This window comes from Danaus plexippus, chromosome Z, assembly GCF_018135715.1.
Source record: "Danaus plexippus chromosome Z, MEX_DaPlex, whole genome shotgun sequence".
Taxonomy (NCBI): domain Eukaryota; kingdom Metazoa; phylum Arthropoda; class Insecta; order Lepidoptera; family Nymphalidae; genus Danaus; species Danaus plexippus.
Genome location: NC_083559.1, coordinates 10880381 through 10905890, shown reverse-complemented (window position 1 = coordinate 10905890; position 25510 = coordinate 10880381). Strand labels below are relative to the sequence as shown.

Sequence of the window (25510 nt, the reverse complement as noted above, 5' to 3'; positions counted from 1 at the left end):
GGAGTTGTCATAATAAAAACAAATTTAGAATCTTATGAAACATATGATATTGAATACTTATAATTTCAATTACTTCAGCTTTATCAACTGTCTTTTCAGCATTTTCCTTACTAATGGTTATTCCCTAATTTTGTAGCATAAAATATTAATGAATTAAAAAAAAAATTTTTTTTAAGGATATTTATTTTTTATATCTTAACAAAAATGGAAAATTATATAAGAACGTAAACTTCAATATTAAATTAAATGTTTTCTAGCAATTCGTTTTAATTTGAAGTTCTGTAAAAACCGAAGTTCGCCATTCCAGTTCATTAATACTTCCATTTGTTGAGCATCCATAAGGTCTGGCATTTCCAGGCCACAGGTTTCGAATTCTTCCACTTCACGTTTCTTAGTTATATTTATAATATCCTCTCTACTCGCATGTTGTCTGTTCTTTCGTTGACCAATGGAATTTTTCAATGATATTTGCTCTAACTCATCATCAAAGCGACCTAAATATTTTTCAATTAACTGTAACGTCTGTTCTTTATCTAGAATTACACAGCCTTCCGGTATTCTTTCTTTGAACCAAAGTATTTTTTCACCAATTAAATTATTTTTAATATGCGTTCCAAGTTTATTGTTGTTCTTTTTCTCTGTTTTTACCATATTTTTAACCAATGAAATAGTTTTTCTGCTATTTGGATGTTTAAGTTTCTCAATATTCTTTATTTTCGGCATTTTACGTAATTAAACAAGTATTCCTTGTCTGAATTATTATATTAAGTAAAACCACGTGTTAAGTAACAAGTAAGGTCAATTCTGCTTTTTAATAAAATTCTGTCAGTTTGACAGTTACAAAATCACAATCGGATTTCTAGCCTAGGTACTTAAATTAATTTCTCTCAAAAGTTCCTAAAAATATGTAAAGTGCTTAAAAATAGTTATTAAAAAAGAAAAAATCGACATTAAATTTGAATTGCTACAGTTTATACTAGATTTTTTTTTTCTAAACACACTATTAAATTTACATTTAGTTACATTGTTCATTAATTGGGTATTTAATGAACATTGTTTATAGACGTATTCAACTTTTTTATTTTTCTGTTTACGAACATATCTATCAAATACTAAAACACATATAATCATCTAAGCTAAGATAATAAAATATATATAAAAATAATTATTATATATAAAAATAATATAGGTATTATATCTACAGTTTACACTTTTCTATAGGCAAATTTTAACTATCTGTAGGTCATGAACCATAAGTCAGAACTAAATACTAATCAGTCAACAAACGACATTATACCTAGTGTCAGAAGTTGAAACCTATAATTATTGTTTTACAACGAAACATAAATTTACTTGAATTATATTTGTTTTGTTGAATATATATTGTCTTCTTTAAATTACTAATAAAATGATAAGACGTCCCAAAAAAGGTGAAAATGAAGAAGATTTATTGCGAATGCAAGAAGAATTTCTAAGAGAAAAAAATGCGCCTTCAGCACAAGTGGTAAATTTACGTAAAACCGAACACCAAACAACTAAAAGAACTAATTCTAGTACTTCAGACAGAAAGCTATCTAAATATGCTAAATCTAAAGGACTTCAAAATTCGGAAAAAAGGACTAAAGTTGAAAACAGTACTGGTTCCTTTTTTGGAGACATAATGGAAAAGAATGTGTCTGAAGAACCACAACCAGAACGTACGGAATTCGAAGATGATAAAGTTTATTATCCTAAAGTGCTTCCATTTGTTCTTGGTGATATAGTGGAAAAAAGCAATGATGACATTTTAAGCTTGGATTTTAAGATGACACCCCAAGGCTTTCCAGCTGCTATCAAAAATGATTTAAAATTGAAACCTATCCCAAAGAAAGGGTCCCTACCCTTTAAAAAATTAGGTGACATTGAAGAAGAAAAGATGGATATTGATTCGTCTTCCGATCATCATGCAAGTAATACATCAAAGTTAAATATTCCTAACAAAAGTTATATTCTCAAATCAAATGAGGCAAATGCTATTCACAGTGAAAATGTGAATACGCTCAGTAAAATGACAGAAGAACAGATATTATCTGAACAACATAAACTGTTGTCTAGCTTGGACCCAAAACTGGTAGATTTTATAAAAAGTGTGAGGAAACCAAGTAACACTGATCACATACAACTTGAAAATCAGTCACAAAATCAATTAATGGATGTTTCTGAGCCTAAACAAGAGGAGACAGAAAAAGTTGTACAAGAAAATGATCCAGTTAATAATGATATGCTATGGGAGAGTGATGTGCTTTCTCATCCACATATCAATCAATGGATTCATTTTAATGATTTAGAAAAAGAAAAATTAGAATGGATGAAAGGCATTGAAGAGAGTAAAAAACTTAAACCTAATGAACCTTTTGAAGCAAGATTTGATTTTAAAGGCTACCTTCTACCTTATACTATGGAGTATACTGAGGAAACAAAAACTTTGTTTCATCATGGTGAGGAACCACACCGACCAGGCTACTCCATTACAGAACTCATTGAGCTCTCTCGCTCTACTATCATACAACAAAGAGTTATGGCTCTAAATACTATAGCTGAGCTTTTAGAATATTACATTTCAGGTTTTTATAAAGATGTGATAGAAATTCCATTGAGCAAACTATTTTTTGTTATCAGAATTGCTATGGATGAAAATAAGACCATTCTGTTACAAGCAGCACTTAAAGCTATGAGAAATTTACTGTACAACAGAATTGATGAAGCCTGTCTTGATGCTTTATTGGGATTTGAAGAAGGCTCTTATCAGCCTTGTTTAGAAAATGATAAATCAGAAATTTCTGAAATAGAATCGGAGGAATCCGAACTAAAAGATTTTCACTTGGCTGAAATAGATCTTTTGTCCGCTGTGCTTAGAACAGATATATTACAAAGACTTTACTATATCTTGGAATGTGTAAGACCAAGTTTTAATTGTGTGCAGTATTCATTGCAAATACTGACAAGGATATCACGTGACTCAATAGAAGCGGCTCAAACTATTGTCAACATAGAACATTTAATGACTTCGATTATTCAAAACTTTGTTCCAACTACAAGTATAAATTTTTCATTTGGTCCGAACATTGTTTATAGTGGCAAACCTATTATGGCAGCCTTAAAATTAATAAGGATTTTGTCTTTGCAAAACAAAGACATTGGAGAAATTTTAATAACAAAATATAATATATTAGAACCTCTATCAGAATACATACGATCAGGTGTAGATGGTACTTATGGTTTAAGACTGCAAGTAGAAGCATTCAGTATTTTGTCCAACCTTATAAACTATGGACTTGGGGTTGATAAGGCATTCTCATTATTTCCTATAATTATCACTACAATATATAAACACGTTCAAGGCACAGACATCTTTATTTCTTCATCAATAATATCAGCACAACATGCAGCTGTTGTTCTACAATTGTTAAATAAAATGTTCAATTGCAAGATGATTAATTCAGATAATTACAAAGAACAGGCTTATCCATTATTGAAAGAAGGATTGCAGAAATGGTTGATGCAAACGGCTGCGATGGATGAATACACATGTGGACATTTGAGGCTATTATGTTCAGCTCTAGACTGCTGTAAAACAGTCTTAATAAATGAGAAAGTGACACTAAAATTCCTCAATGACTCCTTGACAACATTTGCAGGTTCCAAAGGTTTTAAAAACATTATTAAAAACCTTATTCCAAGCTCTAACCTCGTGTCCAATATAGATGAAAATGATTTAAATTATTTTAAAAATCTTGTCAGTCTTGGTGGATCTATCATCGATTCTACTCAAAAAGTCCTTCCAGTATTGAATATTTTGTCCCCTATTCCAGTTTTGGTGTCATTGTTTAAATTGTTAAACATTATAAATGATATAAATATATCAAAATTATTTTTAGAACAGCTTACAGAATACTTAACAAAGTTGTCAAAAAAAGAGCAAAGTTTATGCAGCAACTGGTTTACGAGAATGGAAATTGATTTTGTATTTAACATAATAAAGTTATATACAAAGACTAACACTTCAGAATCATGGAAAGATTTAATTTACTCTGTAGCCAGCACACTATGTTATATACTCAGGGTTGATAAAAAATTAGAATTGGATTACCTATTCAATAATATAATTTATAACAAAGATTGGTTTACAGCAGAGAGATTATTGAACATTATCTCATTATCTGAAGAGGATGGAATTGGTGAAGTGTTAGTGAATGTGGATGATATTAAAGCATGCTATACAAAAGTAATAAATGCAAACAAAATTGAAACTAGTGGTAATATTGTATTAAACGAGTGGCGGGATCCTGTGTTACCGAGGGACTGGATTTACTTGCCAATATTATCTCTTTATAGCAGTAGCCAGACAACAACAAGCCCGGAAGTAATAGGTGAAGATGCAACACGAGTTAAGCAACAGATTGCAGCTGAAAAGGAAATGTTAGTAAAATGCAGCCTTGAATGGATTGTGTTCAATGAAATCTGTTTTCCTGACTTGTTGAAAGACATAGACATAACAGATAGATTCTGTAGAGTAATGTGTGTATACTTATGTGATAACTCCTTATTTTTAGATAAAACTATACAAATGTTGTTAAAGAAATGTACACAATTGTTATTCAAAAAGGGTAGCGAGTTTAATTTTGATAAACAGTTGACTGGCCTGAATAATTTTCAAGATTTCTACACTCAGTTTCTGGAGCAGTTCCAATCAGTGAGTTATGGAGATCCAATATTTGCTGCCTGTGTTTTGGTTCCATTGGCCCAGAGACATAATGTAAAATGGCGAAAATTATTATGGTCCGAATATGCGGGTTGCTTAAGGGCCTTAGACTGCCCGGAGAGATTTTTATGTTATGAGTTAAATGAATATTTGTGTCCAGAGGAATCAGATGAATCTCTTATAAAATCGTATTTCAGAGCCCTTTCTAGTAACTTACTAAGAAATAACACACTCGCTTATAGAATAGCTAATCATCATGTTAATAGCTATAAAAAACGAATGAACAAGTAATTTGTTATGAAAATAAATGAATGATTGATAGTTTTGTTGTTTTGTTTTTTTACCTTGTGACAATGTGTATTAATTAATTATGTATGTTATTTAAATAAACCTAAAACTCCTACATGTATATTATTGAATTATAAGGAAAAGATTATATGTTCTAAGTGTCGCATCGGTCTCATGATAAAGGAGAGTAGAGATTATATTGATTTTAGTTGTTATTATACGTGTTTAATTTTACATTGAAAACTTGGGTAGGGGCCGTTCATAAAATACGTTCGCATACGGGGGGGGGGGAGAAGGGTTCTGGCCGAGTGTGAAAAGGGGAGACGGGCAATATATGGCAACGTGACGTTCGTCGTTTACTATTTTTTGACACTAGCGCTAGCTCTGTGGCGCGACTCTAGCGGCGTTGCGATCCGTCACAACTGGTTTCTTTGTTTTTCCAATACTTGAGAGAGTAATTTTTCCACGTACTCTGCGCTCTCGATTCAGTAACATATGAAAATACTGTCTCTAGAAGTAGTTTGAGAAATTTACTTCCAAACGGATTTTTGCCTCCACCAATTAAATTACAACAAACTCAAAACGGATTAATGGTATCGGAAGTGAATTCTGATGATGGCACATATTTTAACCTATTTGCTCGTCGCGCTGTGAAACTTCAGCCTGAAGCTCCTGATTTTAAACAAATTCTTTACAATTAGTTTTGTCCGTCAGTCCACGATAAATTGGCGAGTTGAACATGTAAAGAATGTGGCCTATATCACACATCTAATAAAACCTTACTACAGCATTAAAAAATTTACATCCAAAACAAAAACGAAAGTTTGAAGTAATTCGGCGCGTACAACCAACTCGTATAGCAGCTTGACGACCTCGAGAACTGTTATGCATAATAGGAGATGAAAACGATGGCACGGAAGATTCAGAATGGTTAGATGACGATGAAGTGGACGGTAGTTTTGAAGATGAAGAAGAAGATGGTGCAATACCGATTTCGGCCCATTTAGAAAATCCTTGGATTTCTGAATAATAGAAATATTATTTAAATGTTCGTTGTGAAAGATATTAATTATTTTATGTAAATTTTATTGTAATAATTAAATAAATATTTTTTATTTTCAGAATTTGTGTACTATCATTTAGAATTTATCACACTCAGCATGGGCTTTGTTTTTATGACGAAATATTTCTAGGGGGATTACAGAAAGTGTGACACAGCGTGACAATAGAAGGGGGTCAAAAAAGCTGATTTTAGTGTGACGAATTTTGTGAACGGCCTCGTAAATGTAATTAGAAAAGATGTAACATTTTTTTAATATCAGTATAAGGAATCCTATTGTTAACTAAAATTACTAAGATTATAAATGTGAAAGGATCAAGTGATGTATTAATTTCCATTAATCAAATCAAAAGTTAGAGATTTTGTTTCCAATAATTATTTGTATAAAAGTAAGTTCTTTATAATAATTTTCTGAACGCATGTACAAGATTTGGCGGGAAAAATTCTAATTTGTAACTTTGAAGTCTTAAAGTGATCAGTGACAGTTATTAAAACAACTTTTTGATAGACAAAAGTTGACATTGAATTGTATACTCGTGTGGATCATTTGAGCAAATGTTTTTTGTGTTACAAATTATTTGAGAGAGTATGATTCCCTAGATTTATCCGTATATTGATAGAATAAAATGTTTATAGAGGATATACGAAATGATTTTTACAATGTAGTTCTCGGAAACGTAAGTATAGCATCTTTGTTACATGTGTATCAATGGGTACTTTAAAAAATAATTCATAAATAAATTTTGCAGAGGGTGTTGCTACTTGTACACTACGATGTGGATGCAATTTGTGCTTGTAAAATTCTTCAAGATCTATTTAAATGTGATAACATATCATATACATTAGTCCCAGTTGGGGGTATATCAGAATTAAAGACTGCATATGATGAGAACAACGAAGAGATTAAATATGTTGTTTTAGTGAATTGTGGTGGGACTATAGATTTAGTGGATATTCTACAGCCAGAGGAAGATGTTGTGTTTTTTGTTCTGGACTCTCATAAACCAACAGATATTTGCAATGTTTATAGTGATGGCCAAGTAAGAACATTTTGAAATGCATGTAATTCAAATTACTTTATAAGAAGGCAGAAATAAAAAAATAATTTAATGTTATATACTTATTTACATAAACTCTTAATATATGCATTTGAATAAGTAAATTTGATTACCAAATATTAATACTCCATTGATTTATAGGTAAGGCTTATTTATAAGGATGATGAAGAAAACATTCCAAACTTTGATGATATATTCAGAGATGAGGAGGAGGAGGTGAGCTATTTAAATTCTATTTATACAAAATGTACATTCTTGATATCCAAACTAACAAACTTAATATAAGTCTCTTCAAGTAACATGATGTTTTCATTTTCTTAACTTACTTATCTCTCAACATTGTAGTTATGATAATACAATTAATGAGAATCTTTGTCTGGTGGACTCATTAATGTTTTGTGACCCAAAACCTTATCATCTAAAAAGCACTTAATCCTGAAACCTTTTTAAATTATTTAGCAAATATATATGATAAATGTTGCTATCAATAGTAAAGTCACTTGGTTATGGTGCCAATATGATATTTTATATCATGAAGAACTTACAATATACCTGACACATCTTTTGTTTCCTGTTACAGGAGGAAGAGGAGCAAGAGGGTCGTGAAGCTCTTGAGGCGGTTATAGAACGTCGTCGCACCCGTAAAGCATGGGAGGAGAGACGCCACACACTCATGTTTAATTATACTCAGTTTAGCTACTATGGCAAACCGGTATAATATATTTTTGCATAGATTTAAGTCTCTCTATATTATACTTAATGTTTGATATTATGTTTATAACTAAAAATTATTAACATACAGTATTTAGTTGACACATACAGTCAATGATATCATTAAGCTATAATATTATTTTAGAAATATGATATATATAAATAATTGTTTGCTTTAGAGTTCATGTGTGGTCTTGGAGTTGGCTGTGCGGGTGTCGCGGGTGGACGCGGGCGTGCTTTGGGGCGCGGCGGTGGGAGGCTCGGCGCAGGCTGCGCTCGCTGTACGCCCACCAGCAAGAAGGTTATTAGACATGGAACCTCTACAGAGACATGTGGCCGCAGCATCTAGAGGTGATGACCAGCGGGTGAGGAACACTACGTCATTTACACACACACACTAATAATTGTTTTATGTATGTACTAGTTTATGCCCTCGACTTTATCAGAGTGGACTTTGGTATCGGGTTCAGTGAGTAATTCATGTTGTACACCTAAATAAAAAAGATATGGTAACCAAATTATAGCAACATGTATTGTTTTTGACATGATTTCATACAAAACATAAATTTATGCTGTGATCCTTTAGGAACTACACAGAGGTTCTGATCATGTTACTCTGATGTCTAAGTTACATCACGGGCCTATATTGCTATAATCTATTCAATAATTTTTTCATGAAAGAGAAACATACATACATCCTCACAAAGTTTCGCATTAATAATATTATTTGGATTGACTCAGATTTTTGTAAATAAATTTCTATATAGTTATTTAAAAAAAATTACAATGGATGCATTCATGATTGTTGTAAGCATGTCCTTAGAATGTATTTAAAGGAAAAAGTAATTTCGTGAATACTGCAAATAAAATTAACATCAGACTTCAAGTGTCTTAAGCAATCTTTATATAATTAATCATGGAAAAATTTCACAAATTCATTTCTGTATCTCATATGTTCTATGTATGCTAGTATATATAAAATTCCTTTTTCAGTATGCTCAAGTTGTTGTCGATAAGGATCTAAACCTGCCTCTATATCGCTGGTGGTCGGTTGAAGCGGCCCTGAGACATGCTCCATTGATAGCTCCCCTATTGAAACTTCACACGGCCTCAGGCAACGCCAGAGTACGACAACTGCTAGCTGATATGGGGTTAGAATATCGTTGGATTTTTTTATGGTTCAAATATATATTTTTTATAAAATCTGCAATTTTTAAGAACATTAAAATTATGAATTCTTGTTTGAACTCGCTGCTATATAATTCATATGTTTATATTAAATTTTTCATATTTAGGTTTCAATCAAGTGTCTCAAATTTACATACAAAATTTTGTGATTGTGTAGTACAATCACCATATAAAATGAAACATTATCTACTTTCCTTAAACATGTGTTTTTGATTTTGTCTATATTTCGATTTTTATTTTTGTTTACTTATATATATATATAATATAGAAGTACATATATAGATAATCTATTAAATATGCCTTATCAATAAGCTCAATATTTCTGTAATAATGTTTCAGGTTCCCACTTCAGCAAGCTCGTCAGGCTTATCGTTCTATGGATGTGGAACTCCGTCGTTCATTACTAACATCACTAGAGGGTGTCGCCCCTCGTCACCAGCTGCCTCCGCCCGCCCACACAGCCCTATTACTGCGGAGGGCGCACGCCCCTCCTGTATCAGCCCTAGATGCCGTATACGCCATCATGGCGCTGATAGAACATGTACTATATCTACCATATATGATTAATCTTTTTCCTACCATTATATAAATATATAAATAATATAAAGTAACAATTTAAATATGATAGTATGTATGGTTAATTGGTAATTTGAATCATAGTACTATAATATTTTTGTAAAACTGGAGTTATAGAAGAGTATGGGATAAACTAAGATTTCTGTAAATATTTTTTTGTATAAATAATAATTAACCTGTTTTAAATGTTGCCGTTTTTCGTCTATATTTTATTTGATCTTCTCTCATATCCAATAATACCCACAGGAAGAACAATAAGGCATGATATTATGTAAAATTTAATAATTTAACTTACAGATACTAAGAAGTTAAAAAATATATTATCTATATATATATAAATATGTTGTGATTTGGTTTAATTGCGTATAATATATTTAATGAATGTTTCAAAAATACTAATTCAAATCTTACGTGTAACAATAAAACAAAAAGCCATGTATAATAATAACTATGTACAGGAAAACATACCCCGTGAGGAAGGTTTCCAATTGGCGCTGGCGTCACTTCAAGTCTGCGGCGAGAACGACAGTCTCAAGCAAGGCATCACCGCAGCTAAGAAGTCTCTAGAAGCTGTAGCTCGTATGTCACAGAGCACACTCGCCTCCCGGGGTCTCATGCTGGCCGGACCTTTCAATTATTTCATAGTACAGGAGGTGTGTTACTCACAAAGATTATTAATGTAGCGACATTCATGTTGTTTAAACACAAACCTAATTTAAGTCAACATCAGTTTACATAACCAACCCTCATCTTCATCTTCAAATTAATCTTCATCTTATTTATCCATCAATTCAAGCAATAGTATTATTTTAAATGGTAATATTTTTTCACTGTGCAGCTAAGTTAACATTGTTTTCTTTGTTTATTCTATACCTGACGACCTAAGCGTTCGTTGTATTGTCCAATGTTTATGTTATTGTTGTTATTGTTGTTATTGTTAAAATATGGCCCTCACCAGTGTAAAGACGCGCACAGTATATTCTATCAGTGTCGTCTAGAATGTAGACACGATCCTGGATTATCTTTTGAATGAAATAACATTTAACAGCCTTGACTGAAGTCAAAATTATGAAATTTATTAGTGGATCTAAAACGACACAAATTCAATTAGATACAAACATAGCAGATATATACTGTATAACAAATGTAAAACTTATACTTATATTATATACAGGTAAAACAGTTTATTGAAACTTATTTCTATTGATTTTAATATATTTACATATAAATTTACTACAGGGACCAAACACCAACGACAACAAAAAATCGGTTTTTAAAGGACTGGGAATCTTCATTTTAAGCGACCATTTCATTCTTTACCTGTAAATCTAAGCGACTAACATAATATTCAATCCCTATATTAAGCGACCATTTCATTCTTTACCTGTAAATTTAAGCGACTTATATAATATTCAATCCCTATATTAAGCGACTATTTTATTGTCTACCTGCAAATCTAAGCGACTTACATAATATTTAATCCTTATATTAAGCGACTATTTCATTCTTTACCTGTCAATTTAAGCGACTTACATAATATTCAATCCCTATATTAAGCGACTATTTCATTCTTTACCTGCCAATTTTAAGCGACTTACATAATATTCAATCCCTATATTAAGCGACTATTTCATTCTTTACCTGCCAATTTAAGCGACTTACATAATATTCAATCCCTATTTTAAGCGACTATTTCATTCTTTACCTGCCAATTTAAGCGACTTACATAATATTCAATCCCTATATTAAGCGACTATTTCATTCTTTACCTGCCAATTTAAGCGACTTACATAATATTCAATCCCTATATTAAGCGACTATTTCATTCTTTACCTGCCAATTTAAGCGACTTACATAATATTCAATCCCTATATTAAGCGACTATTTCATTCTTTACCTGCCAATTTAAGCGACTTACATAATATTCAATCCCTATATTAAGCGACTATTTCATTCTTTACCTGCCAATTTAAGCGACTTAAATAATATTCAATCTTTATTTTAGGCGACTATTTTATTATTTTCTTTTCAATCTAGGCGATATACATAAAGTTTAAACTCTATTTTAAGCGACTATTTTAATTTTTACCTGTCAATCTAAGCGACTTATATAATGTTCAATCCCTATTTCAAGCGACTATTTTATTCTTTACTTGTCAATCTAAGCAATATACATAATTTTCAATTTTTATTTTTAAGCGATAATTTTTTTCTCTATCTATCAATCTAAGCTTTCGTCATATTGTCCAATCTATATTCTAAGCGAATGTTATATTATATTTCGGTTAATCTAAGCAGTTGTCATTGTTTAATCATTATTCTAAGAAAACATTTTATAATATTGTTTAGAGCTTAAAGTGATTATGTTAAGCGACCAACGTATACATTTCATTTTAAGCGATCATTAATTTCTAAGTCATTATTATTTTTCTCTATAAGTCTAAGCAATCGCAATGTTTGTTATTTAACTTCATCAAGCTGAACAATGATGATATATTAATTTTGTTTATATACAGGGTGCTACGGAGTCGTTGTCGTTGAGAGGTCCACTATGGCTGGGTGAGGCAGCCCGGTGGGCGGCGCGGGCGGGCGGTGCTCGGCGGCCTCTGCTGGCCTCATCACCGCTGTCAGACGGACGATGTCTCCTGCTGGGGATACCGCCGCGGTTCGATCAAGAGCCACGGAAGTCAGTTAACAATCATATATAAGATTAACTAAAGAATTCTATCAAAAATACCATACAGCAATATGTATGCAGCACATTCTATTCTATACAGTAGAGAAATGCAAGTATTGCGTTTTAAATTCAATTAAGTTAAACCGATGTTGTTAGCACTCTAAATATACATCATCATCAGCCTATATTGGTCCACTGGTGAACATAGGCCTCTCCAATTGCACGCCACTGAGATCTATTTTCGGCTACTCGCATCCTGCTCCTGCCAGCCATCTTGCTCAAATCGACACTCCACCTTGCCTGAGGACGTCCTACACTACGTTTGCCGAGACGCGGTCTCCACTCAAGAACTCGTTCACCCCAACGGTTGTCGGTTCTGCGGCTAATATGGCCAGCCCACTGCGACTTCAGCTCGCTAATCCGGTGGGCTATGTCGATGATTTTGGTTCTCTGCCGAATCACCTCATTTCTGATGCGATTCCTCAGAGAAACGCCGAAAATAGCACTTTCCATAGCCCGCTGAGCGACTTTCAGTTGGTGAACTAGCCGTAACGTTAGTGTCCACGTTTCGGCACCGTAAGTCATTACGGGTAGGACGCACTGATTGAAGACTTTCGTCTTTAGGCATTGTGGGATCGACGATGTTAAGACTCGGCGTAACTTCCCAAACGCTGCCCAACCCAGCTGAACTCTTCTACTCACCTCGTGCTCGAAATTATTTCTACCCAACTGCAATACTTGCCCCAGATAGACATATTTTTGAACAACTTCGAGAACGACACAGTGGACTACAATCGGTTCCGGTAGAACATGTTCACTGAACATGACCTTCGTTTTTTCCAAGTTCATCCGTAGGCTGATGCGTATAGAAGAGTCAGCCAGGTCATCAAGCATCTGTTGTAGGTCCTGCAGCGTTTCTGCCATAACGACGATATCGTCTGCAAATCGCAAGTGAGAGATGTGTTCGCCATTGATGTTAATACCTCGTCCTTTCCAGCGCAGCGTCTTAAACATATCTTCCATTGCATTTGTGAACAATTTCGGGGAGATAACGTCCCCTTGTCTCACTCGTCGATGCAACGGTATGGGACTTGTTTGCTGATTCTGTACTTGGACGGACATGGTGGCGGCTTTGTAGAGACATCTTATCACTTGGATATATCGCCAATCAACTTGGCAGAGCTGCAGGGACTCTAGAACAGACCAGGTTTCAATCGAGTCAAAAGCTCTCTCATAGTCCACGAATGCTAGACAAAGGAGCTGATTATACTTTTCGGTCTTCTGTATAATCTGCCGCATCGTGTGAATGTGGTCTATGGTGCCGTATCCGCTCCGAAACCTAGCCTGATTCAGTGGTTGGAATTCGTCGAGTATTCGCGCAAGACGGTTTGTGATCACTCTTGAAAACAGCTTATAGACGTTTCTTAGCAGGGAAATGGGTCGATAGTTCTTCAGCAGGGATTTGTCTCCCTTTTTGAAGAACAGGATCACCACACCCCTACTCCACGCCTCCGGAGTTCTCCCTTCGAAGAGGACAGAATTGAACAGCTTTTGGAGCTCTCTCAGTACGGGTTTACCTCCGGCATTGAACAATTCTGTTGTTATGCCGTCCTCTCCAGGGGCTTTTCCATTTTTAAGCTGCTCAAGAGCCATCTCGATTTCGCCAATACTGACTTCTGGCAGGTCTTCGGAAAAGTGGCGTGTTAATGTGGCTCTAGGATCCTCACACACGGGATCAGGCCGAGATGTCTGCGATGCGTAGAGCCGGCTATAGAAGTCTTCCACTTCTGAAAGGACTGCCGGCATTGAAGCAACGACTTCTCCACTTGCTGTAGTCAACTTCGTCAGGTGGCTTCCTCCAAGAGATTGTAGGAACACTTTTGACCCCCGGTTCTGCTCGATTGCTTTCTCGATCGAAAGAGTATTAGAGCACCGGAGAGCGTGTCGTACGTGTTCGTGGATCTTTTGGTTTAGAGTCCGCCTTGCCGACGAAGTGACGGGTGGGTTTTCGCGTCGTTCCTTCATTAGCCCTAGAGTCTCCTCAGAAAGTTTGGACTTCCTGCTCTTACGCTGCGTTGCACAGAAACTCGTACCCTCTTCCCTAAAGATCCGAACCATATTCCCGAGGGTTTGGTTTACGTCCGTTGTGGTTTCCGCGGCAGCGAATCGGTTCTCCAGATTTGACTGGAACGTTTCGGATCTTATTATGGAATGGAGCAGGATAGGTCGGAGCCTGAATTTCAGAGAGAATCGTACCAGTCGGTGATCACTACTGGTATTAAACCTGTTGATCACGGAGACATCTCTGAATATGTGCTTCTTGTCCGTCATGATGAGATCGATCTCATTTTTAGTCATAGTATCGGGGCTTTGCCACATCCACTTCCTTTGGGGCTGTTTCTTGAAGAACGAGTTCATCAAGAAGAGACCCTCTCATTCCAGGAAGTTAACGAGCATTTGCCCCCTATGATTCCTGCTTCCAAATCCATGGGATGCTACTACCGATTCGTTGCAAGTCCGTACTCCCACTTTAGCGTTAAAGTCCCCCATAACAACGTTGTAGTGAGTCTTAGTAGTGTAGTGGAGGGCCTTCTATATATCATCGAACATTTCTTCCACTTCACCATCCGAGTGTGTCGAGGTCGGAGCGTACACTCGCACCACCTTGAGGCTGTATCTCTCGGTGAGCTTTACTATGAGGTACGCATGAGTTACCCTGTTCGACACACTAGACATTTCCACAACGCTATCGGATAGGGATTTATTTACCAAAAACCCCACGCCACCTTGGGATTGTTAGTCTCCCTCGCGAAAGTACATTAGGTGGCCCGATTCAAGGGTTACGGTGTCCTCCCCCGATCTTCGGACTTCACTTAACCCTAGTATGTGCCACCTAATCTTCCCAAGTTCCACCTCGAATTGCGCCAGATGCTCGTCAAGCCGTAACGTGCGTCCGTTGTACGTCGCCAGGGTCAGTTTATTTTGGTGGGCTCCCGTAGCCCGTAGATTCTTCGCACCCACCGTCACGCCGTTACCATGGTCGCCACCATGACCAGGAATAGCGGGAACGTCGAAAACTGGGGGCCGTGGCTTTTTTGTCGTACCCATTGGATGACTTGCCCATAATCGCCACGCTGGGCAGGCGGGTTGGTGATCGCAGTTGAATGATGTTCGGTTTTCAGAGATCGCTGCCGCCCGGTCTCTGTAAAATGTATACTCCCTTAGTCGGCTCTTACGATATCCGCGGGACGAGAAGGAGTAGTGACACCTGTATTCTAAGCTGCCGTCACTATATGGCAAATACATAAATAAATATACATATACGTGCAAATTAGATATATGAACAAAAATTATGAATGTAGTAGCTTTTTAACCTTGGTTTGCTTGAATCGAACTATTTGAAATCATAAACTTTCCTTCTATAACTAACTTAGTACTTGAAACACGGCTGTAGGTATGACAAAGAGTTATCTAAGTACCTCAATTTTATTATTAAACTTAGTTTAATGATTAGTCTCCCATTCTTATTGACTTATCTACATTTCCTAGCACTAATTGAAGTAAAAACCACAATTAAAAATAGAATTAAATAAATCAATGTTATATAGCGAATGCAATTTTGAAATATGTATATTTACAATAAGTACCATATATAATGTAAATTTAAAGTAAAATTTTTATTTTATTTCCGACGTAGGATGAATCGCAAGCACAGCATTAAAAATAAAATAAGGTGTAATAGAAAAAAATTAACATCCGGTTCAATCTATGATATGAATTTTCACTGCAATTAAGAAATTTTACTAAATTAAACACAAGTAGTTAATTTAGATAAGAATTGATATAATATGAAAGAGCAATCTAAAAATAAAAGTCTTTTATTTTATTTATGAGAGACATGACAAAGATTCAATAATTATTTATGGCTAAGAAAATCCTTGAAATCTTATAATTAGATATAAATTTAGTCAGGTAACTATACATTATTGTTAATTATGTAATTATTGTTTAAAAATGAATGTGGATTCTGAGAAATGTATGTTAGAGACCACATAGTGATAATTCTACATACAGACTGCTATTGGGCTTAGAGATATATCTTGCGGAGGAAGAAGATTTTGTATCTCATCAAAATATGTTATTGTAACAGTATTATTTTTTTAAAACATTACATCTGGTAAAACTTTATATGCTATATATAGTATATGTTAAAAGTGGACTAAGTTTCTTGATGTTATCCTCAACTAAGATAACTTGAGTAAGAATGAGAACGGGAAGAGAACATGTTATTTTAATTTTCATTAAAATTAATATAAAATATCCCATTTGTCATAATGAAGTGATATTAAAATATTTTTTTTATGTTACTAATCCTTATAGACCCAGACTGTGTTCAGTCCACACATTACTCAAGAATACAATTTGTATTACACAAAGTATTACACGATTCCAGTGTGAATGAAGCCACAGCATAAACAAAATAGATCCAAATAACTTTTGATATAAATCTCTCACTAATAGCTAAGCTTATATACTATGATATAGTTACATTCTTGTTAATAGGAAGTTTCTGCCAATCAACTCCTGCTATCATACTGGCAGCGCCACCCAGAATTGTTTGTGATTTTGCAGAATTTACGTTACCAACCTTCCATTTGTAGTCTTGATTTAATCAGAAATTGCAAAAAAATATCTGTCTGTCTTTTATGCATCGGCATAGATATCTGTAGTGTTACACCAATGAATTTTTGTTCTGCGTTCACATATAATATTGTATGAACAGAATCCATTGACTTGGACATTTACATATGTAGATATGTATTGTATAACTGATATTATTCTACCCTTATATGAGCAATAAGCTTTATACTATCCATCATTATTTTTGTTGCGACTTGATACTTGATTAGTTTTTTATTAATATTTTCCTTTTGTAATGATTGGGACAAGGACCGGTTGTTTAAACTGCGCCCTTAGCACGTTCTAAACAATGAACATATTTTGTTGACGTATCAAGCCTTTGCATGACTATAATATTATTATAAATTTATCGTTAACTAATTTTTGTCCGTGGTTTCGCTTGCGTCAGTTTCGGAATTAGAAATGTGTCGGATTAACTTTGTTCTGCCTAAGGGATAGCAAATGAGCGGATTTCGGATTTTATTAAGTCAATTTTCTTTTATTTTTCGTTCGAACGACATGAAAAGTATCCTATGTTCATCTCCGGGTTCTTAGCTACCTTCACATAAATTTTCAGCCAGATCTGTACAGCAGTTCTTGAGTTATAATTAGTGTAATTAATACGATTTTCTTTTATATACATAGATTATTAGTATTTAAGATCAACTGGTGTGATCATTATGTTCACTCATATCACACCTTATTATACCATAAAATTATCCTGTAATATTGTTTTAAATTCTTGTTATATGTATTTTCCAGTCTGTTTGGAGCGGCGTTTGAGCAGGCAGCTGCTAAAAGCGGTGCATCTGTGTCTTTGGACTATGTGGACACATCTGTGGTATCACTGCCAATAGCACAAAGAGCACAATTCCTTGACGCCCTCACTGCACTATTGGCTTGATATATCATAATATATTAGTGTCGGTTTGTAACAGACTAATCATGTTAAGATTAAGAGTAATCATGTTAAGACCTAGAAATATCACTTTTTCCAATTTTTTTAAAATATATACATATATCTCATCCGCCTTATAATAAATTAAAAATATGTATTTTTTAGGCTGATATAATCGTTTCAGTTTATGCACATTTTTGTCATCTCAACTCTCCTAAATAACATTAATGATATTAATATGATTTAAGTCTGTTTAAGATTTAAATTACATTTGATAAATTTGTTTATTGTATTTAATGTAAGTGATAAGTTAATTATTTTATTGACTTAGCTTTATTATTATTTATGAGCAATTGTTCGGAATAATGAAATAAAAGTATGTCAAAAATTTTAATGTTTTTTTTTTAATAAATAAAGACAACAGTCATAGTGCATCATAGATACATCAGAAAGGCATAAAAATATCACAAATCGTGTTTTATCTCAAATTATTATCAGATCCAATTCCAATAAAAAACATGTAAGGAATGACTACAAAAACAAAATTATAATGAAAATACATTAAAGATATGAGAAAAATAATAAAGCTGTACTTTGTTCATTAAAAAAAACCAAGTGTGTGGTTATGAGGGGCATTATAATTGATTCTTAATAAATCGTGTTATAAGATCAAACATCCACTTAGGCTGGTCATGTGGCACCATATGACCAGCATTTCTGACTAAAACCTCGGTGAGATTACCAGCCTTTTTTATATATCCCGCAATTTCATCTCCGACCCTCCAGATTCTTCTTTTAGCCACTTTATATTCAGCTGCTGATGAAAAATTTAAGTTACGTAGGAAGTTTTCTGTCAATGGATATGCAACTATAATATCCAACTGGCCGTTGTAAAACATAAGGCGATAATGTGAAAGAAGTTCTGATATTGATAATGCAACTGACTTTAAAATGTCAAATGCTAAGTGCATTTGAACATCTTTACCAGAGTGAAATGGTAGACCGCCAACATGTACACTGCGCCTTATTTTATCACTGTTTAGAAGTGCCTCAAAAATACTAACATTTGTTTTATCTATAGGCTCTAGTATGTTGTAATAATTCTCAAAGCCTGTATAGTTGTTAAAATACGAGAAGTTAGTGAGGTCTCCATCCATTAATGTGTTCATTAGAATGCCAGCTTCAGCCCAATTCTGTTTCTTGATTTCATCAGATATTTTCTTCTGCATCTTGAGGAAAACTAATTTTTGTTTATCATCTATCATGCCATGTTGGTAGAGATAATTTCCATAATCCATCTGGTTCAACGGATCACAGTAAGCATTTCCCAAAGCTAGTCCCTTTAAGTTTATCTTAGTCAACCCTCGATGGTTTTGCTGATGAATTTCCATAGCTAAGGAGGGAAGGTATTTCCCTGCATATGATTCTCCACTAATGAAAAAATTATTATTCCTTAACTGTGGAAAAAGCTTGTAAAATTGCTGCAAAAAGTTGTACAAACCTTTTGCTACACAATTTTCGTCAGAACAGTAACCATTTTCATTATCTGTAAAACTAAATCCTGTTCCGACTGGGTTGTCAATATAAATAAGATGATTTTCATGAGCCCAATGGTATTTTCTCAATGAGAATCCATCTTTTCTGGCTATGAGGGGACCATTTTCTGTAAATAAGCCAAACAATGAACTTCCTCCTGGACCACCCTGAAGCCATAATACAACAGGTGCTCCAGTGTTTTCATTAAAAGGTGGGAAGTACCAAAAGTATAGGTTGGAATTATACTTAGCATTAATAGTTAAAAATCCTGCATGACTTCTAAAGCCGATTTTTTCAGTAAACAAAACACGGGACATATTTCTTGCTGATTCAATATCGCCGTTTTCTATAAAAGGTGTAAGCAATAGCGGTTCACCCGCATCTCCATGAAGTTTTGCCTCAAACTTTATTCTAGGGTAAACGTAAGGAAAAAATATACCAAACGTGAAGTTCAACGAATTGAGAATAATAAACGAAACTACTATAAAATATTTATGTATAGCCATTATTGTGAGAAATATTATTTGTAAGCAAATAGCAAATTACAAACTCTGAAGATAACATAAAACTTAAAAATCTGATTGTTTTGACATTCGTAGTCTATAATTTCTTGACATTAGAGGAGGTAATAAACAATTTAACTTTTACTGATTTCCACCATTAGAACTACCTTTGAAAACAATTTTATAATCTCTGCTTTGAAATTGGAAATCATTTAGAAATTAGAGAAAATTTAATTGGAAAAATCTCAATATTTTTTCTAAGATAGAATGACTTTGTGAAAACAAACAATTTTTGTACCATGTGTTAAGTTTTAAATGATTTCGTGGGCAACATTAAGAGATTAATACGAAATTATTGATATTGCTGTTTAGCAATATCAAAGTATGCACTAATTTTCATAATATTTTTGTAGAAATTATTTTTAATTAAACATTTATTAGATAAATATAGGTAGTTCTCTAATAAAACAGCTCATTATATTGTTATATGATGTCTCAATAAATTTATAGTATTGTTATATTGACTTTTAATATTATATACGTTTTTCATTAAGAGCATTCATGTTATTTTTTATATTCTTCTTATTTTTAGAATCATAGTTATATATTTCTTTCATTTTTCAATGTAAATTAAAACAATAGCAAAAAAAGTGATAATATATATAATAATATATAATAAAAATATGACAGATTCTCGCTATTGATAGAATACTAAATAAATAAAATAATAGTAGACAAATATATTTTTATGTTTTCTCATAAACTTGCAGTTATTGTTATTTGCAATTTAAATAGTAATTGATTGGAAGCTAGGATTTTTTAATGAAATGTAGATCTTTGTCTCTGAACCTAACCTAACCTAACCTTTGTATCCAGTAAGACAGTCGGATATCTGAATTTTACTAAAAAATTATATTATTATACGAAATCATTGTTTCATTTCATACATGATTCACATAAGTTGGTGCAGATTTGTATTAATATGAAGTAAGAGGTTTTCGTTTCTCCCATATTGATAATGTAAGACCTGATCCCTGAACTCATGATTATTTATGTCATTCTCATATTTGCGTAAAAGAGATAATCGGAACAACATTTATTAAGTTGCTGTAAAATTATTTTGATAACGTTCTTTATAAATTAGAAAATACAATTTTTCTTTAAAAAACAAAATTCTGCTATATCTTCGGAGTTTCGAGCACGTTATAATATTTCTAAATAGTTGCTTTAAATAGAATACTGATTGTTTTACGAAGATATCTTGGTACCATAAATGTTTGATCAAATGACTCATGAATGTAAATAAAATATTATTAGTAGATGTAAATACTTTAATAAATCATTCATCTTTATGACAGAATATTGGAACAAATTTTTATGTATTACACTATTTAGTAACGGACTTTATAAAATTCTTTTCATATTCTTTTCAGATTTGTGGTGGTATGGTGTGTGTTGGGTTGCGACAAAGACAAAAGATATTGAGGTCATTTGGTTACTTATAAGGTTAGTGAAAACTAAAATATGCTGCTAATTTTAAGATTGTAAATAACACAAACATTAATAGACAATAAATATTGATCGTTAAACTTGTTAGGAAAACATGATAAGGAATATAACAACAATTATTAACATAATGTGTTTTAGTTATTCTATTATTTTAAGACAATGTGAAACGGGTACGTTTTTCAAAAAAAGGTACGAATCTATTGGAAGGATTCAATAAAAAAAAATTGGATAATTTTGGTTAAATTTCTCGTAAAGATTTTATTAAAAAAATATTTTTTAAATAAATGTTCATTTTACTTTCATGAAAATAATAATTTTATTAAGGTAAAGACTAACAATATATAAACATTTAAAATAATCATTGATTCGTTTCGGCACTTTCGCAAATACAACTATATAGTAGGTAAATAAAAAAACAGTACCTATGACTTGCCAATCGTACCGTGCGTAGGGTCATCACGAAGGTCAATAAAATGTGGTCCGTAATAAATAATTATTACGATAAATGATAATATTAACTGTTTTATTTGTTACAGTTCACAAAACGCGAACAATCAAGTAACATGTGGAGTTTAAGAATTTTGGTTTTTCTACTAATACAAATATCCGCATATGGATTATTTCATAGATACCCGAAATTAAATTTGAGTGTAGATGGTGGTGATCCTGGAAAGCCTTTATTTTTGACCCCGTTCATTGAGAGTGGTAATATCACAGAAGGAAGGCGTCTTGCTCGCGTTGCTTTTACTGAGACTTTGCAAATTAAAAGCTATGCTGGATACTTCACTGTGAATAAGGAATATGATTCCAATCAATTCTTCTGGTACTTTCCCGCCATGTTGGCCAACAACAAAGATGCACCGGTGATCGTATGGCTACAAGGAGGGCCAGGTGCGTCTTCACTATATGGTCTCTTTACTGAAAATGGTCCGCTAAGGGTTCGTAATAATAAATTTGAGAGGAGAAAATATAACTGGGCTCTAAGCCACCACCTTATTTACATTGATAACCCAGTGGGAACTGGTTTCAGTTTTACCAAGGATTCTCGGGGCTACTGTCAAAACGAAACCCAAGTAGGAGAACAGCTTTACTCCACAATTATACAATTCTTTCAGTTGTTCCCAGAATTGCAAGGCAACAAATTTTTTATTACCGGAGAGTCATATGGTGGTAAATATGTACCAGCATTTGCCTATACTATACACAAGAAAAACCCATCCGCAAAATTGAAAATCAATCTCAAGGCCTTGGCAATAGGAAATGGATTAAGTGACCCTGAACACCAATTGGTATACAGCAAATACTTGTATCAAATAGGACTTTTAGATTGGAACCAAGCCCAAGTATTTGCTGATGCTGAAAGCAAAGTTGTTGATTTAATCAAACAGCAGAAATTTGATAAAGCATTTGAGGCCTTTGATACTTTACTAAACGGAGATCTCATTGATGGAAAAAGTGTTTTCTATAACATGACTGGTTTTGAGTTTTATTTCAATTTCCTTCACACCAAGGACTATAAACAGTTTGAAGACTTTGGTCCAATGTTACAAAAAAGTTTTGTTAGAAAGGCAATACATGTAGGAAATATGACATTCAATGATGGGAAACTAGTAGAACAGCATCTAAAACAAGATGTAATGAAGTCAGTTGCACCTTGGATAGCAGAGTTACTCGATCATTACTATGTTGTGGTATACAATGGGCAGTTAGACATAATAGTAGCATATCCAATGACAATTAATTATTTAAGAAATCTCAATTTTACTGGATCTGATGAGTATAAGAATGCCAAAAGATACCAGTGGTATGTTGACGGAGAGCTGGCTGGATATGTGAAACAAGGAGGGAAATTAGTCGAGATTATGGTAAGAAATGCTGGCCACATGGTACCCGGTGACCAACCTAAGTGGGCTCTGGATTTGATTACAAGATTGACTCATGAGAAAACATACAATAGTTATGATCATAAGCAGTCTCTTGGAAATCTATAAATCTTTCAACCAGAATTTGTGATTGTTTTGTCAATTCTATAAACCTTTGAAAGAATGTTTGTAAAATCTCTGGAACTTACTAACAATAAATGATAAAATAAAAATATTTATTTATGGCTTTTATTTGAGACAAGATAATCATGATCAGAATGTTAATGAGTTTTTACTAAAATGTACCTCAATTATTAAAATATTCGTAAAAACAAGACTGTTTTTATTGCAGGGTGTTATGATAAAATAAAAAAGTTAATTACACAATACCAAAAGAGCTTTAATCAAATCTTAGGTCTAATGTTGTTTATTTATTTGACATAAAATTCCTGTCACTTAGTTACTATAAACAATCTACTAATAATGTAGCCGACAAACATCAAATTACAATCAAGGTGATGGGTAGCAATCTAAGTGATAATATTAGTCAAATAGTAAAAGGAATGATTTGTCATTTTATCGTCCCTCTATGTAAGTGGATAGCTCAATCTCATCAGGTAGCTCTGTTATGTTGACATCAAAACGGTCCTGGACTTCGTTCAGGATTTTTGCATCATTTTCATCCGATACCATTGTTATGGCTAGACCTTTGGTACCGAATCTTCCTGCTCGGGCCACTCTATGGAGGTAGGTATCAGAGTCTTCAGGCATGTCATAATTAAATACTATATTAACTCTTTCAATATCCATCCCTCTTCCAAACAGATTGGTTGCTACCAATATTCTCTTTTGGAAATCTTTGAACTGTTGGTAACGGGAAAGACGCTCGTCTTGTGTCATGTTTCTATGAATTCCAATGGCAGGGAAGTTTTGGTCCGTCAAAAGTTGTGCTAGAGCTATGCATCTTTGAACCGATTTTACAAATATAACTACTTGGTTGAATTCCAACACATCTAAGAGTTCAAATAACTTCTTATTCTTCTCATTTTCTTTAAGTTTCACATAGTGCTGCTGAAGTCCATGCAGAGTAAGTTTTGCTTCATCATCAACATACACTTCCATGGGGTCCTGCATGAATTTCTTACATACGGGTCTGATATCTTTACTCAAAGTGGCAGAAAACATCATCACTTGTTTCCCATGAGGAGTGTTTCGGAATATTTCTTGCACATCTCTTCTCATATCCAGAGATTCCAACATCTTGTCGCATTCATCAAGTATGAAATGTTTTAGATGTTTCAAGTTTAATTTCTTATTGTTAACGAGGGCTAAAATACGTCCTGGTGTCCCAACGACGATATGAGGGCATGCAGTTTTTAAAACATCCTCATCTTTTTGAATCGGCATGCCGCCAAAGAAAACTGACACACGGACGCCGGCCATGTACTTAGAAAAGCGTTCATACTCTTTGCTGATTTGAAAAGCTAATTCTCGGGTGTGGCACATGACAAGAACATAAACATGATTATCCGAAGGCTCTAGTTGCTGTAACGTGGCTAGTACAAACACCGCGGTTTTGCCCATACCGGACTTAGCTTGGCATAAGATATCCATACCCAGTACCGCTTGAGGAATACATTCATGTTGAACTTCTGATGGATGTTCGAAACCACAGTCCACTATGGCTCGTAGAATCTCAGGCTTAAGGAGAAAGTCCCTAAAGCCAGAGCTGTGAATCGATACGTAGGAACCCTTAACCTCCTTTTTTGGCGCCGCTTCGGTCGCTCCGTCAACGTTCTGTTGATCTGCCTGCTCTTCATCTTCATAGTCGAGAAGATCGTCGTTATCAGCCATGTCTTTAGTGATTATTGGAAAATGCACGACGAGTAAATAACAGTATAGATATAGCACGTGAAATATTGGAAAGGAAGAGTTTAATAATGGCGTCGGTTGAATCAACGAAACCAAGCGGCAAAATCATAGACTAGATCAAACTTACTATAGAGTATACATAAACATTGCGCGGCGAATGTGGTGTTGCCATTCACTTATACAATTAATAATATTAGAGTAGAATTTTCGGAAACACACTAAGTATGTAATACTAATTTAATTAAAAAGTTAATTTTGTCTTTCTGAAGTATTTTTCATTGTCAATCTTAAAATTTAATTAAAAGAAGCTCTAAAATTCGTATTAAATACAAAACATAGAATTAGCATATT

At 33.8% G+C, this 25510-nt stretch overlaps 6 protein-coding genes across 9 annotated transcripts; 3 read left to right on the top strand and 3 right to left on the bottom strand.

Moving 5' to 3' along the window:
• Positions 1-173: 173 nt before the first annotated feature.
• Positions 174-837, bottom strand: LOC116777484 (translation machinery-associated protein 16 homolog). The gene has a single exon (XM_032671046.2). It carries the CDS (start codon positions 721-723, stop codon positions 238-240), a length of 486 nt encoding a protein of 161 aa, XP_032526937.2. The 5' UTR covers positions 724-837; the 3' UTR covers positions 174-237.
• Positions 838-1282: 445 nt separating this feature from the next.
• Positions 1283-5062, top strand: LOC116777679 (RNA polymerase II-associated protein 1). The gene has a single exon (XM_032671353.2). It carries the CDS (start codon positions 1409-1411, stop codon positions 5030-5032), a length of 3624 nt encoding a protein of 1207 aa, XP_032527244.2. The 5' UTR covers positions 1283-1408; the 3' UTR covers positions 5033-5062.
• A 1530-nt stretch (positions 5063-6592) lies between these two features.
• LOC116778051 (cell division control protein 45 homolog) lies at positions 6593-18267 on the top strand. The gene is made up of 10 exons (XM_032671903.2): positions 6593-6766; positions 6839-7129; positions 7289-7363; positions 7728-7859; positions 8038-8223; positions 8852-9009; positions 9386-9587; positions 10081-10275; positions 12139-12308; positions 17742-18267. The coding sequence occupies exons 1-10, from the start codon at positions 6716-6718 to the stop codon at positions 17881-17883; spliced, it is 1602 nt and encodes a 533-aa protein (XP_032527794.1). The 5' UTR covers positions 6593-6715; the 3' UTR covers positions 17884-18267.
• On the bottom strand, positions 18261-20061 carry LOC116778053 (venom serine carboxypeptidase-like). Its single transcript, XM_032671907.2, has one exon. The coding sequence runs from the start codon at positions 19917-19919 to the stop codon at positions 18513-18515; it is 1407 nt and encodes a 468-aa protein (XP_032527798.2). The 5' UTR covers positions 19920-20061; the 3' UTR covers positions 18261-18512.
• A 597-nt stretch (positions 20062-20658) lies between these two features.
• Positions 20659-23526, top strand: LOC116778052 (venom serine carboxypeptidase). Of its 4 annotated transcripts, none has more exons than XM_032671905.2 (3): positions 20659-20903; positions 21350-21422; positions 21962-23526. In XM_032671905.2, the coding sequence occupies exon 3, from the start codon at positions 21989-21991 to the stop codon at positions 23414-23416; it is 1428 nt and encodes a 475-aa protein (XP_032527796.2). In that variant the 5' UTR covers positions 20659-20903; positions 21350-21422; positions 21962-21988; the 3' UTR covers positions 23417-23526. The 4 variants fall into 4 exon arrangements, with proteins under 4 accessions (XP_032527796.2, XP_032527795.2, XP_061382564.1 ...); XM_032671904.2 differs by having other exon boundaries at positions 20659-20936; XM_061526580.1 differs by lacking the exon at positions 20659-20903 and adding an exon at positions 21068-21214.
• Positions 23527-23666: 140 nt separating this feature from the next.
• On the bottom strand, positions 23667-25276 carry LOC116778054 (ATP-dependent RNA helicase WM6). The gene has a single exon (XM_032671908.2). It carries the CDS (start codon positions 25139-25141, stop codon positions 23864-23866), a length of 1278 nt encoding a protein of 425 aa, XP_032527799.1. The 5' UTR covers positions 25142-25276; the 3' UTR covers positions 23667-23863.
• Between the last annotated feature and the right edge of the window lie 234 nt (positions 25277-25510).

Excerpts from the sequence above, each read along its gene's own strand:
- LOC116777484 (XM_032671046.2), bottom strand. The coding sequence starts at position 723 with ATGCCGAAAATAAAGAATATTGAGAAACTTAAACATCCAAATAGCAGA.
- LOC116777679 (XM_032671353.2), top strand. The coding sequence starts at position 1,409 with ATGATAAGACGTCCCAAAAAAGGTGAAAATGAAGAAGATTTATTGCGA.
- LOC116778051 (XM_032671903.2), top strand. The coding sequence starts at position 6,716 with ATGTTTATAGAGGATATACGAAATGATTTTTACAATGTAGTTCTCGGA. Across the intron at positions 7,860-8,037 it reads TTAGCTACTATGGCAAACCG|AGTTCATGTGTGGTCTTGGA; the intron begins GTATAATATATT and ends TGTTTGCTTTAG. Across the intron at positions 9,588-10,080 it reads TCATGGCGCTGATAGAACAT|GAAAACATACCCCGTGAGGA; the intron begins GTACTATATCTA and ends AACTATGTACAG.
- LOC116778053 (XM_032671907.2), bottom strand. The coding sequence starts at position 19,919 with ATGGCTATACATAAATATTTTATAGTAGTTTCGTTTATTATTCTCAAT.
- LOC116778052 (XM_032671905.2), top strand. The coding sequence starts at position 21,989 with ATGTGGAGTTTAAGAATTTTGGTTTTTCTACTAATACAAATATCCGCA.
- LOC116778054 (XM_032671908.2), bottom strand. The coding sequence starts at position 25,141 with ATGGCTGATAACGACGATCTTCTCGACTATGAAGATGAAGAGCAGGCA.